Source organism: Corvus hawaiiensis, chromosome 3 (genome assembly GCF_020740725.1).
Source record: "Corvus hawaiiensis isolate bCorHaw1 chromosome 3, bCorHaw1.pri.cur, whole genome shotgun sequence".
In the NCBI taxonomy this organism is placed as follows: domain Eukaryota; kingdom Metazoa; phylum Chordata; class Aves; order Passeriformes; family Corvidae; genus Corvus; species Corvus hawaiiensis.
Genome location: NC_063215.1, coordinates 104,544,031 through 104,558,225, shown reverse-complemented (window position 1 = coordinate 104,558,225; position 14,195 = coordinate 104,544,031). Strand labels below are relative to the sequence as shown.

The window sequence follows — 14,195 nt, the reverse complement described above, 5'->3', positions numbered from 1 at the left end:
CTGGAATTACTGCACAACCTGCATCCAGTTGGAAATACACCTTGGCTCTCTGGGGCCTCCTGTACTCTTCAGCTCAGAGTTGGCTGGATAGCAGGCTGCTCCTCAGCTGCAGCTCTGGAAAGCTTAGCCTGAGGAGATCCTTTTTTCTAAGCCTGCTCTCTCCTCTGCTGTTTGACCTTCAGGTTTGTTCCCGGAGCACTTGATTGAAGTTGTAAGCAGAGAGCTGGCCCTGGAGTGTGACTACCTGAGAGAAGCTGCCTGCGCAAGGAAATTCCAGTATGTTCCTACCAGTGCCTTCAGCCCCTTCTCTGTGTGTGGGTGTGAAAGGCAGGAGAGGTTACTTAACTTCAGGGATGGTGGGGAGCTGACTGCTGTGCCCTGCCATGTGGCACAGGGGAAGGGTGTGTGGTTGTGGCCTGAGCTATCCCCCAGAATCACCACCTTGTCTCAGCTGGGCATGGCTTCAGTCAGCTGAAATGGGATCACCTATCCTCTCTCTTCCCATGCAAGTCAGTCTGTTCTGCCACACGTGAAGGTGCTGCAGTAACTCCTGAGGCTGGGTTGCAGTGCTCTTCTGTGTGTTCTTAGGTCACCTGTTGTGAACTTGTCCCATCCTTCAGCCTAGGAGCTTCTCAGTTCAGCTCTCTTACAGCAGTTACCACCACCAGTGCTGCCTGCTCCCTTGGCTTGCCATAGCATCCGAGTTGTTTTTACATGGTGGCTGGATGCTCTTCCTGTCCTGCTGCAGAACTTCCCTGTGGCATGGCTCCCCTTGGCAAAGCCCTTTCTTCCATGTGTATAGTCTGGCCCTGAAGCCAAGTGGGGTGAGCAGAAGAGCCCAGTGCTCCTTGATGCACCGGCCTGGAGCTTTCTTAGTATCACTGCCCTGGCAGGAGATGCGACCTCACAAGCTGGCAGCAGCTGTAAGGCACTGGCAGGATTTCTGCTGAGTTAATCCTTACTGTAACTGCTGAGGAGAACATCCTGACAGCCCCAGCTAGGGTGTGGAGAGAGGCTGGTGAAGGGCCCTGTGAGGTGTTGCTGATGGGTTTGTCTGCTCTCAGGGCTCCTAAACCTTTTGCTCTCCTTTCTCCATCCCTAGGGAGCTGCTGAAAGACCATCCCTTCTTTTATGTCCCAAGAGTAATAGATGAACTGTGCAGCAAGCATGTGCTCACCACAGAGCTGGTGTCTGGCTTTCCCTTGGATCAAGCTGAAGGGCTGAGCCAGGAGATCCGAAATGAGGTAAAGTGGGGAGGTTGTACTTCTGCCCTTGCTCGGCCTGCCCGTGACTGCCAGACTGGGGCATGCCTCATGGCACGGCAAACCCTGAGCAGGGCTGGAGTCAGGGACGGGCTGGAGCCTCTAGGAAGACTTGTTTAGGGAAGGTGGCAGTAACAGTGGAATCTCTCCAGGCTTGTTTGGGCCTTGCAGGCACCAACATTCAGCAGGGAGGGGTTGGAGGGGGTGAATGGCAAGGGCAGCTGAAGGGGAGGTAGCCTTGCTGTGTGGTGATGCCATTTCTGATTACCTTAAGGTTGGGAGGGACTGTCAGCAAGGGGAAAAGGGGTCTTATGCAGCTGCTCTTCTGGGCAGAATTGCAGCATCATCCCAGTGCAAGCAGTTGGGTGTCATCTCCTGCAGGACTGACGTGTGCTGCACAGGGCTGCTGGAAAAGTACCTGTCAGTAAACAGGAGCAGGGATGTGGGGATAGGTAGGCGTTGGTGTTGAATATAGCCAGGGATCGGAGTGCTGTGGTGGGACAAGCAGCTGTTCTAGTAGCAGAAATAACTGTCCTGGTATTTGGATGTGTGTGTGTGTGTGTGTTTCTTGGTGTGAGCTGTCAGCCGTTAGCAGGTTACTGGGGAAGAGGGCAGAGTCTGTTCCTCTGGATAAACAAATCTCAATGTCACATTAGATTTGAAGCTGTGCCAGAGCTGGCTGCCTATTCTTAGGGACTGTTCCCTGCAATGAGCTGCTCTATCACCAGCACTCATTTTAAAAGGCTGTGAGCTGGGGTCTTGCTGCATGAGCAGCCCTTCTTTCCTATAAGCAACTGGCCTGGCTGACCCTCTGCCTTCTGACCCAAATGGCAGCGTCCTGTAGCGGGGTCTGGCTTGCATTTGGTGCTCTCCTCCTTCCACCTTGGCTGTGATGTTCCACTCAGCTTTGCAGAAGCTGGAGAGGGGCAGAGTGTGGCTGGCAGTTCTGCTGAACAGGCTCCAGCTTAGTAATTCTCACAGAAAAGTTCTGCTGGAGTATGGAATTCAGCAGGGGGTTCTTCAGGGACTGGTACTCTTGCTTCTCTGTGCCTGTTGGTCCCGAGGTGTGGCTCTGCTGCTCCTCCTTCATGCTGGGTCAGTGCTGAGCCCACAGAAGGGGTACTTGGTGGGTCTGTGTATCATGCAAGATTCCCGTTCTTGCAGCCACCCCATGTGTAGTCAAGGCTGGAAAGTTAAAAGGCAGAACCAAAATGCAGTTGGATGAGCACTGGAGCATCTGTGCCATCTGCTAAGGATGTCCCATGGCAGGTGTGGGCTGGGAGTTGCTGAGAGGTGCTCCTTTACCTCTGCAGGAGTTTGGCAGCATAGAGAGATGGTTCCTGCTGGTGTGGTGATGTGTTCCCTGTTTGCTGATGCCTGCTCTAAGTTACAGGTGTTAGTAGGGCTTGCTGCCCTCCTGACTTGTTTCTTGTCTCTCCTTGTTCTGGAAGATCTGTCACAACATCCTGGTGCTGTGTCTGCGGGAGCTGTTTGAGTTCCGGTACATGCAGACTGACCCCAACTGGTCAAACTTCTTCTATGACCCTCAGCTGCACAAGGTAAGCCCAAGCAGCCACTGTTCTGCCTATACAAACATTGGTGTTCACCAGATTTTCATTATTCCCCACTCCCAGAGTTTAATGAGCCCTTACTGAGGTTCTCTCAGATTCCTGTCCTTGAGGCATGGGCAGATAGCACAGGGAAACCTCCCTTTGCCACTTGCCCTCACTAGGGCTCAGCAGGAGAGCAGGGCTGCTGTACCCATGGCCCTGGGTCAGTCACAGCTACTTCCTTAGCCTCAGGGTCTGTGCTGAAGGTGGTCAGTGGGAAGCTGCAGGTGGCAGACCGGGAATAAAGGGGTGAGGAGCAGTTGGGATGCAGAGAAGAGCTCTGGGAAAGCCAGCTGAGCTTCCTGAAGACATCAGGAGCATTCTTAAGATCACGTTCTACCAGAACGGTTGGCTCTGTAATACAGATGAGTTTGTCCATTCCCAGGTGGCCCTGCTGGACTTCGGAGCAACGCGAGGGTTTGATGAGAAGTTCACAGATGTCTACATAGAGGTGAGGACTTGCACTGTGTCCTAGAGAGCTGCACTTGATTTTCAAATACTCTTAGCTGTTATCACTTTGTACCCAAATACACTTTGGGTGTGGAGGGAAGCAGGGCTGGAGGCAAGAGAGCGATCTCTGTTCCTGTTTCATCCCTTGCCATGGCTGTCTACCCATGTGCTGCAAGCTGCTGCCTCTCTGAGTTGGGATGTTCACTGCAGTGTTGCTTGCTGCTGGGGGGCTTGGGCAGCAGGGTGTTATCAGAGCACCCAGAATTCTGTGGGTTTTACATGAAGGTATGCAGACATTGCTTGTTCCCTGCCTCTTCCAGAGATTTCTAGCTTTTCCACAGACAGATAAATTGATGCGAAGTCAAACGTTTGTGATCACCATGTTCTGCACGTGGTAACTGGGCTGCCAGGGCCAGCAGCTGCCACCTAAAGCTGCTCACAGTTGGCTCTGCTGTTTCTTTGGGAGAGGAGCTATTCGTGAAGCTTTTTTGCTGTCCCTTACATTCTCTGGGCCATGTGTTGGAAAGAGCTGTATCTTTTTGCCAGTGGCTCTTAACCTGCCCAGCATGCAGGCCCCTGAAGGGAGGACAGAGGCAAGGAAGTGAGCAGGTGGGTGGTGTTGCCAGGTGCTCCTGTGGCCTGTGCAGCTGTCCTGTGCTCAAAGCGTTGTTCACTCATCTCTTGGCTCTCCTGAAAGTATTCCTCCTCCTCAGGTAATCAAGGCAGCTGCTGACATGGACAGAGAGAGAGTGCTGAAGAAGTCCATTGAAATGAAATTCCTCACTGGCTATGAAATCAAGGTATGGAGCAGAAGGGTCTGATTTTGGTGCTGGCCACAGATAAGGTGGTTGCGGGTCTGTGAACTTCCCCAGATTTCTTGATGTGGTAAAGTGTCAGTCTAAAAGCCCTGTTGATAAGGATGAGGTAGGAGGGTAAAAAAGCTTTTGGCTTTTGTTCTCACTTCCTTTTGGGAGCAGGAGTAATGAGGAGGCCCCAAAACCACTGTCCTTCCTTCTCTCCCCCTGCAAGACCCTGTGGGTGATGACAATTCCTGAAATTTCACGGCTGGGAATATGGTCTTCTGGAAGGCTTAGTTGCTCAAAACTGTATGAACTAAATGTTCCTCAGTCATGCTGGGGGCTGGAGGTTCCCTTGGTCACGGACAGGGCTATTTCTCCTGAGCTGCTGCTGTTAGCACTAGCATTTCTTTTCCTTCCTGGTGCTTGTCATGGTTAGTGATGTTACTTATCCCTTTTTCCTTTTGGGCAGGAAATGGAAGATGCCCACTTAAATGCTGTCCTCATCTTGGGAGAGGCTTTTGCATCTGAGGAGCCTTTTGATTTTGGCAACCAAAGCACCACTGAAAAGATCCATGGTTTAATCCCAATCATGCTGAAGCATCGGCTCATCCCCCCACCAGAGGAGACCTACTCTCTTCATCGGAAGATGGGGGGCTCTTTCCTGATCTGCACCAAACTGAAGGCCAAAATTCCCTGCAAAAACATGTTCCAAGAGGCATATAGCAAATACTGGAGCAGTAGGGGTAAGAAGCCAGAGGAGTAGTAAGAATGAACTTGCCTTGTTCTGAGGGCCCAGTTCAGCTGAGCCTTGCAGAGAGCGTTCTAAGCCTCCCCTGCATTGCTCCCCAGCTCTCCATCCTCTTGAGCTGCAGCAGCCCCTTGCTCTGGAAGCCAAGTGGGCATTCCACGAGGACAAAGCTGCTCTTTCCTGCTGTGTCTGTCCCACCTGGACTGCCAGCACAGCCCACAGCTTGCAGGAAACTCTGAGTGCTTCTGTGCTGCTTCAAGGCACCAGCTGACAACCTTGAATCCATTTCTAACATTGTGATGGTGGCTGCATACTGAGAGCATTTTATAACAAGTAGGGGCAGGAGGACGAGAGCAGAATTTAATATTGAAATCTATTTGTAATTCTCCACAAATTGTTTTTTAAAAACCTTCCCTCTTTCAAGCTGAGGTGGAATTCAAGTAGTTTTCATACTGTGAATTTATAGAATGAAATACCAAGGTGTTCCCTACCACAGACACATCCAGCACCTCCCCCATGTTTTTGCAAGTCAAGTGGTGGCAGTCTGAGTACCCTCCTGGATTTTACTGACATTGATTTAATGCAAGGGGCGTGTGTGTAAGTAGAAGTTTTATGCTTTCTGCTTGTTTTTGGCTTGCAAGCTAAACATAGGAAGTATTTTAAAAGTCCGAGAATTGAGTGTCAGTCTCTTTTAAACACACACAGATACACACTGTCACAACCCATCTCAGTTCTGGGAGTCAAATATGTAATCAGCAGAGCTATACCTGAGCACAAATAGTGGGATTCTGCACTGTCTGGTAGGTCTCAGCTTTCCTGAGGGCGAGTTAGATAAGCTACAACTCTGACACCGACTGCTTGCTGGACTCCTGACTAAGACCCTCGTCTGTGTGTTTCTCTGTAAGGCAGAACTTGCAGCAAGGCAGACAAACATCTCCTGTCTCTGGTGAGCAGCTCCAGCTCCGGCTGAAATGTCACACAGTTCAAACCAGATGCACAGTTTTAAACTCTTGGAGTCAAGCTAGGAAATTGACTTTTGTAGGTTTTTGTACGAAGCCTGTCCCTGTACGACTTACTGATGTCAATAAAAAAGTGCTTGTGCAGTGGGCCTGCTGCCTGTGGCTGTGTCATCTTCTGGTGTGGGAACAGACACTCAAGTGAGCAGTATCCTGTTCTGGGGCATAAACAGCAGCTGAGCAGAAGCAGCAGCTCCCAGGTCTCCTCTTGCTGCAGTCATTTGCTCAAGGAATTGCTGCTGCCCTGGCCAGGCCAGCCACCTGTGGCCTGTTGATGCCTCCATCATTGCAGCTGTGGCACTAGTGCTGGCTGTGATGGTGACACATTTACCGGGAGCCAGGACATCAGCCTCAACACTTGACAACACTGTCTTGCCATGAAAATCCGTGGTAATTTACTTGTTTTCTAATCTTCCTTTGTTTCAATTGCTCTGTTAGCAGTCTCCTGAACACAAGTCTTTTTGCCTTTCCTCCACTTGTGAAGAAAGCTGTTGGGAGTTGAGGCTTACCTGGAGCTCATAAGGCAGGTGTCCTTGCCTGGCAAGGGCCAGGTATTTACCAGCAGGTCCTACTCAGTTAACAGAGCCCAGGAAGGCCCAGGTTGTCTGATCTTACACTTCAGCATGTGTGCAATCCTGACAGCTGACACTACCCGAGCGAAAGAACCAGGTAAGTGAATAAATGGTCTCTCTCAGAAGGCACCTCTGAGAAACAGGAAGACAGGGTATAGTATTATCTTTATTCCAAAGCCATAAACATATAAGCCACTTCATTTAAGACTTTGTTGAACAAGATGCAGTGCAGTTTAATTCAAAATGCTGGTCAGCTTATTCTTAACCTTTTGAGAAGAGTTAACTCTGCTGTTCAGTGAAGTAATAGTTTTGCATCAAGCAGTTTATCAGTGTACAAAGAGTAGCTCTCCTTGTTTTGAGTTCTGCTAGACACTGTTTAGTTTTTCTCCTTTGGCTATAGCCCTTGCAGCTGTAAAAACAGCAGAGTTGTTTGAGCTGTTAAATGCTTATGTTAAAGTTTAAAAAGTAAAGTATAAGAAGCTGACAAGGGAATTAGACTAGGTGAGCTTCAGAGCAGATTTTCTGCAACTGAAGATGCAAGGCCAGCATGCTCAGAGAACTTGCAAAGGCAGCAGAATAAGCTGGAGCACTACAGTTCACTTTTCCAGTAAGCACTCATTCACGTGAGCCCACATCTTGTGTATACCATGCTGGGGCAAGAGTGCTCAACTCCTAGCAAACATTCCCCTTCCCAAGAGTGTTTGGGAATAACATCCAGCTGAACAGTGGAGTTGTTTTGCATTTGCAAGAGGGTAGCAACTCAGAGAAGCTAAGATGTTGCTTTATTAGGAGAGCTAATTAGAGCTCTCAGTCCCTAATTCTCCTGGCCTTTTGTGTATGCTCTAAAAGCATTAATAATGGCTGTAGCTTTGTCCAGAGAGATTTGTGACAGGAGGAATTGCATGTCAGAGGAACAGCCGTGCAGAAAATGTGAGCTGGAACCTCTGGCTCAGAGAAGTTGTGACAATGTACAGTGAGCAGAACACTTGATCTGTGCCAGCCACCGCATTTGCTTGTACACTTGCCGCTTGAGGATGTGACTCTTTCTGTCCTGCAGGAAGCTTCTATGTTCTAGAAAAATCTCTTGTGAAAACATTTCTTTGCACAGGGCAAGCTGGAGGTTAAAGCTGCCGCCTGGTGACAGTGATTTTCCATTCTAAAGGACCAAGATTCAGGCTACCTCTGGTAGCAGTGATTTTCCTACCTCCTTTCTTTAGTCAACCTGGCTGCTGCATTAAAACAGAAAATGAATGCTGAGGAGCTGAACAGGAGTGGAACATGCAGTTCAGTTTCTGCTTTTCTAATGCCCAGATCCCTTACACCACAAGGCCCATTTCCCAAGACCTTCACAGCTGTGCAACTGGCCCCCTGGGAAATCCAAAATAAAGCACTGATTGAAAAGTCAGAGCACAGGAACCAGGGTCTGTCCCAGAACTACAGCAGCTGCCTGAAGGTGATGAGCCATGGGCTTAAATCCACATGAATTGGAGTGAAGGGCTGAGAAAGTAATCATTTTCAGTGAAGGAGAGGGACAGGAGCAAGACAGACAAAGGCCTTGAAAGAAATGGGAATCATGGTGCCTGTTCCTGGAGGGGAGTGCTGGTAGGCTTTGGTGATGGAAGAATGCCCAGGCTGGCACTGCAGGCAGCATGGGATGAGTACCAGCACAGTCCTGTATTCCTGCTGCAGGGGGGTGACTGAAGCAGATACCAAAGCAGAACTTACCCAGAATTGCTAAGGTTGGAAAAGACCTCTAAGATTATCAGAACCAACCCTCAGCCCAGCACCACCTTTTTCACCACTAAACCACATCCTTAAGTGCCATATCCACACATCCTTTGAACACTTCCATGGATGGTGACTCTGCCACTTCCCTGTGCAGCCCGTTCCCGTATTTCACATGCCTTCCTGTGAAGAAATTTTCCCTAATAGCTGATCTAAACTTCCCAAGGCACAGTGAGGCCATTTCCAACATTACACCAACAGGGGAATGAATGAAGAGGAAGATGTACCAACACTCTTTAGTACAGGGAAAATTCCAGGCTGACTTGTGAGGAACTGGTAGATTATAGGAAAGGGTCAGGGCACATGCAAAACTTCACAGGTATTCTGAGATTTACTTAAAAGTGTATGAAGGTCAGTGTGTTGGTAGCTCAGAACTAACCAACAATCCAGCCTCTAGCACTAGGACAGCTGAAACGTTTGAAGTGTAACTACAAATGAAGGAGGAACATCAAAAGCACTGACCACAACTCTTTACCTATTTCTTAGGTCAATCACAGCACAGGTGACCTAAGGAAAAGGTCACGAAAACTGTAGTTCAATATAGCAAAGTATCCAGTGCCTTTGTATTTTCAAAAGGATCTGGTCATTTTTCCTGAAAGCTGTTAAAGGGAAATAGATTTTCTCACATATTCCTTCTCACTGTGCACTTGTGCAGATGTGTTAGAACCAGTGTGTTGTATCTTCAAGAGCACCATCAATCCCCCTTTCCATTTCCTCCTCAAAGCTTAATGTGGGGAAGTGGGAAAAAAAGACAGAACATCTGCATTTCTAACAGTTCCCTGTTTTATTGCAGTACATCAAAGGAGGTTAATATTAAGTGTGTTACCAACATAAAATATTGGTGGTAAGTCATTTTTACATTGTTGACTGTTCCACCTTAAATATTTCTGTGCAAAAGAATCTACATCATTGTTCTGTAGCAGAGAATCTCTTACAATGTCCCCTACAACATTGAGGGCATTAAACAAAAGAGTGAGAAGAGGCAAAAAGCAGAATCTTTCCCCCACACGCACACTTGTCAGCTTTTATACTCTAAAACAAAAAAGTGATTACATCTATGCCATGCAAAACTGTACAATAATATTACAATGAAAAACCTAAAAAACATATTTTAAAAATAAATGATATGAAACCGTCATACATAAAAAGGCAGGTATAGCAACACTGGTTTGTTTGTGGATTTCTTCCCTGTAGATGTGACTTTCTTAAATGGAGAATGAAACTAGGTTGTACTGAGCTGTGGCTGGAATGAGAGGAGTTGGAATTCAGACTGGAAAGCCTGCAGCAGAGCGGCTTCTGGGGGTGTTTATCTGTATAAAGTGTGAGCACAAAGTGCACAGAAGGGTGCATTTTGTGTTAGTGCAGAAAAGTTGTCCCACTTCCTCCATGGAACGGGCTCATATTAACAAAAGAACCCACAGCAGGAATTGCTACGTGCCACTTCGATTCTCAGACTAAGGCTCAGGAGCTGTGGGTACTTGCACTGCAGTAAGTTTTACCCTTAATGCATTCATGTAAAATTAAACAGCATTCACAAAATGGAAAAGAAACCCTTTTTCCACCCAAGAGCATGTCTGTCCTATCATTCAGGGTCTGGCCATGCAATACAACACGGGGCCAGAATCTGCTTCTGCATTAATAATCCAACTGTTCTGTTTGGAAAGGCTGACACACACTATGAACCAGTTAGGTGCAGTTGAACTACATTCCTATAAATAAACAATGCTTTTTGGACTTTTTTGGTATGGCAAGACCCTTAACTTCCCTCTGCCATATACCTGAGAATAACACACCTGGGTTGTAACTCATCAGAATCAAATCAAAGAGAGAACATTCCTGACTCAGTTTTGAAACTCACTTAAATGGGCAAAATGCACATTCTTAACAAGCCACAGCAACTAAGGGAGGGGAAAAGAAGCAACTACTTCACCACAGCCTCAGGAATGTTTTTTTGAAACCACCAGCTGTCTTCTACAGGCCAAAGGCAAGAGAGAAGAGAGTACTGTAACGCTGCTTTTGGGTTTATGAAATGTGGGAGGAAGCCACATACTTGTGTGTGCACATGTGCAGGGGAAAACTATTTACCAAACCTATTCCATCCTATAACCTGGAATCCTTAGTAGCTGCCTGAATCTGTTCAGATCCTTGTTGCCATTAGAAGAGGAAAAAAAAAAAAAGGCAAAACCTCAACAACCCATCTGTTTAAGCACTGTCAAAAATGCAAACACCTTCAGTCTCAGCCAAAAGGAAAAAAAATCAGCTAGATACACATCCTGTGTACAGAGAACATGTGCCACAGTCAGGAATTCAGTGGGAGATTTTAAGCTCCCAGAACAAAACACAGCCCTCGACCTGTGAAGTTGAAGCAGTGCTACAGTGCAAAGGAGCAAACATCCAACCTCAGGAGACAATTGCCTTGGAGATACCAGTCAAGAGTCTTACAGTTCAAATGACCAAGTTACTTTTCCTAGCCCAATGAGCCTTTAGAAAGCTCAGCTGCAGTATGCATACCAACAAAGAGAGATGAGTGTGGTTTCAAATTGAGTCTGTAACCAAATGGTCCCCAAATATATAAAACTATTGAAGTCCTAGGAGAATTTTTCTCTTTTCAAACAAGTGATGTGGCCATTTGCTTTTCAACTGAGAGAACAGTTGCTGTTTCTCTTTTGAACAGACATGTATAAAAATGCACAGGACCAAACTAATGCTTAAATAAATCCTAGCAGAGACTGCTGAGGCTCAGACATTGTAGTGTACAAACAGCGTAGGCCTGTGGAGCTCTCATCCTCTGAGCTTAGTGTTGTAACACAGCTCTGCCTGAAAATGCCAGGGGTTGGTATCAAGAGATTGCAGGCACTGGAACCGAGTAAACACAGGGGTTTACTCAATTTAATTGTTTGCTGTGTTGTGGCTCTTTGGGTTCCATTTTCAGATAGAGCTTTAGCACAACTGTGGAAAAAAAAAGTCCATGGGAAAAGATCCTGTGACCCTCTCTCAGGGGACTGCCATGCAGGCTGCTCTGTCTTCAATGACTGCTCTTTACATGCCTTCTCTCAACATCAAAATAAGATTATTGTTTAAATACAACATACAGTAAATACAAAACTAGTCTGCAAAGGCTTTGAAAAGTGTGTGGACATGCTTCACCAAAACAAGGGAATTGTGGCGAAAAAGCAGTGGCTATACTTGAAGCGATATGCAGCCTTTAAAAAGAAGCTGATGTGGAATTTCAGTAATGCCAGTAACACCCTGCCTATCTGTCCTTCAGAAATACATAAACTCTTCTGGGAGGAATTACTTTCAGATGCTTTGCTGTTTGCTAAAGCTTTTAATTTCAAATGCCAGGCTTGCAAAGTAGTAGGTTTGAGGTGAAAACAAACAACACAACCAGCTTGCTACTCTGAAATACCCAAAAAGGAGAGAGACAGGCATTCGATATGATGGTTTCTACAATAATTTCTTGAATTCCTGTCCCAAAGTAACATTGAATGAGCTTAAACTTGGATAAGCCTCTTGATTCAGAGTGAAAGAGAAATCTTACCTAGGAGACCCAGCATGATTAAATGGATTAGATGATCTCTGCCTTGTTCCCTATGTCACATTTAGATCATACCTGGAAATTACTGTACATGCTTTGAACTTACCTATAACTTCTATTAGGGAAGACAGAAACTGCAAAACCCCAAACACCTCTGCGTGGGTGAAACTCTACAACTGCTGACTGCAAGAACCAGAATGGTTTTATGAGAGCCGTAATAAGTTTCTGAAACCCACAAACCCCAACATTCTAAATACAAAAAGCCCTTGTGTGTTTGAGTATGGTCATAGTATGAAGTCAGCAACAATACTACTGGGAAGAGAGGCTCGTCCCGAATGAAAAGCACATCTGCCTTGCTAACTAAAGAGAAGAGACATCTTCCTCTTACCATACATTGGTGCACCAGTTTTTCACTTTACTCTCTCGACTGGGTGACCACCTCAGCTTTGTATTGATTTTTCCAACTTCAGTGGGTTCTGCTTTCCACTGCAATGCTTCCTGCCCTCCAACCTGCCCTGCTTTTGGAACCAAACAGCAGGTGAACACATAGAAACAACTGCAAATTGCACAAACCCACAGCACAGGTAGGGGGCAGAGGAAAACCAACCTTGCCAGTGCAGCAGTTGTGGGTCACTGGGCATCTTTGACTACCACAGTGTGAACAGTGTGAGGTCAGTCTTCAAGGTTCTTCATTGCTACAGTGAGAGCAAAGCCAGCCAGGGCCAGCTTTGGGCTAAGGGCACTCGTTTGGCTGATGTGTATTAGCAACCAGTATTTGGTAATGACACTAAGAGTTTGCTGCTTAGGGATGGTCAAGGAGATGTGGAAGGCTGCTCCCTTCTGAGTTAAACCTGCTCAAAGGCTGACCCAGGGAAACAGTTTTCCTGCTGAATCCAGCTGCATTGAACTCCCTTGCTGCCTGAAGGACCTCTCCTGTAGCTGCTGCAAGGCTCCAGCTCACAGGTGGCACACACGGAACCAGGGCAGCCGCCGGGCTGACCAGTGCCCGTGGCTGCTGGGACAGGGCCTTGCTGCCAACTGCTGTCATTTTTGAAAAGGATGGGGACTGTGAGGAAAGTAGGAATTACAGCTTCAGTTCTGCTACGGCCAGGAGGAGAGAAGTGTTGTGAGAGCACTGCAGGGGCTGTGCCGGCAGTGCAGCGAGCGCTGCGCACACGGAATCTCTGTCCTGCGGGAGGTTTTAGCCAGGCCTCCGAGTCTGTAAATCACCGAGCATGAAAACAGGGACAACACAAATCTTAAATTAAAGGCTCTCTTAAATAAGCATCCATCTTCTGCTGCATACACAATGCTTTTTTTCTTTGAATATATACATACGTATTTTACTCTAACATCTGCGTATTTATTTAAACTCTGTACTGTAGTAAAATATGCATCATTTTAATCAATAAGGATTTGCTGGCGACAATCAGATTGACATTCAAACGTGGTGGCTGAAAGCTTTTATGTGCCTCTGACATACTGATCATTCCCCAAGGAGGGGAAGGGGGTCTCTGTGCTACTTTTGTACAGTACAATGAGCTATTGTATGAAAACAAAATCCCTCTGAATTTTCTCTTGTTGATACTGGTCTGGTCTACTTATGCTACCTTTTGGGAAGTGGGAGTGGGATAAATATGTCTTTAAAAATGAAGCAGCTGTAACCACAAAAGTGAAACCAATACTAATACAAATCTACAGCATCTGATATTTACCAACACCCTAGCTTTGCTCATTTGCTGCTGTCAGATCTGGGGAGGTGAGGCAGTGCCGAACGGTGCTGAAGACAACCAGCTTTTACCTTCCTCTGTACCCCCCTCCCAGATCGTTTTCAGACAGGGAATGGGGAGGGTTAGGAGGATGAAGGTGAGAACTGGAGCAAGTGAAGGGGACAGCCATGGGGACAGCAAGCTGATGTGATGCCAAATCTGAATGCTGAAGCAGTTCATGAGTCCCAACTCACGTGGTCAGAGCTCTCCAGGGAGAGGCTCTTGGTCTTGTGAGGAGAAACCGGGCTAGGAGGGCTGCTGAGGTTGGAGCTGTTTGATGCCGTCGAGTGTCTTGGAGAGTCAGAGTCCTGCAGCCCAGAGACACACAAGAACACCAGTAAGTGACAGGATAGCAAGTCTGAGGGTGACTGAGAGTGTCTCAGCAACAGTGGCTGCATTCAAGGGCCTCTGTGAATTTTGCTTGTGTCCAAAAATACTGAGGGATCTTTTTTGCACACAACTTCCAGGGAGACGTGAGATTAAGTGGTCAGGTCACTCTGCTTTCAGCAGGCGTAAGTGATACTGACGTAAGGACACAGCACCAGTGGGATTCTGGCAGTCTGTGTGTTGCCAAGGGCTGCTTGGCCAGCAGAGTGTGTAGCTTCAGGCTGCCTGTGAAGCTGCAACAGCTCCTGCCTTTTCACA

General features: G+C 47.2%; 2 protein-coding genes across 14 annotated transcripts in view; one reads left to right on the top strand and one right to left on the bottom strand.

Annotated features, from left to right (window-relative positions):
- COQ8A (coenzyme Q8A) overlaps positions 1 to 5,978 on the top strand; it is a 42,992-nt gene extending 37,014 nt beyond the window's left edge. For both annotated transcript variants that reach the window (XM_048297425.1, XM_048297424.1), the window contains exons 10-15: positions 183 to 276; positions 1,103 to 1,244; positions 2,714 to 2,821; positions 3,258 to 3,323; positions 4,036 to 4,122; positions 4,592 to 5,978. In XM_048297425.1, coding sequence (XP_048153382.1) covers positions 183 to 276; positions 1,103 to 1,244; positions 2,714 to 2,821; positions 3,258 to 3,323; positions 4,036 to 4,122; positions 4,592 to 4,885 — 791 coding nt within the window. In that variant the 3' untranslated portion in view covers positions 4,886 to 5,978. The remainder of the gene's footprint in view (positions 1 to 182; positions 277 to 1,102; positions 1,245 to 2,713; positions 2,822 to 3,257; positions 3,324 to 4,035; positions 4,123 to 4,591) is intronic.
- A 3,030-nt stretch (positions 5,979 to 9,008) lies between these two features.
- CDC42BPA (CDC42 binding protein kinase alpha) overlaps positions 9,009 to 14,195 on the bottom strand; it is a 184,477-nt gene continuing 179,290 nt past the window's right edge. For all 12 annotated transcript variants that reach the window (XM_048297409.1, XM_048297415.1, XM_048297411.1 and 9 more), the window contains one exon: positions 9,009 to 13,858. In XM_048297409.1, the coding sequence (XP_048153366.1) occupies positions 13,727 to 13,858 (132 nt within the window). In that variant the 3' untranslated portion in view covers positions 9,009 to 13,726. The remainder of the gene's footprint in view (positions 13,859 to 14,195) is intronic.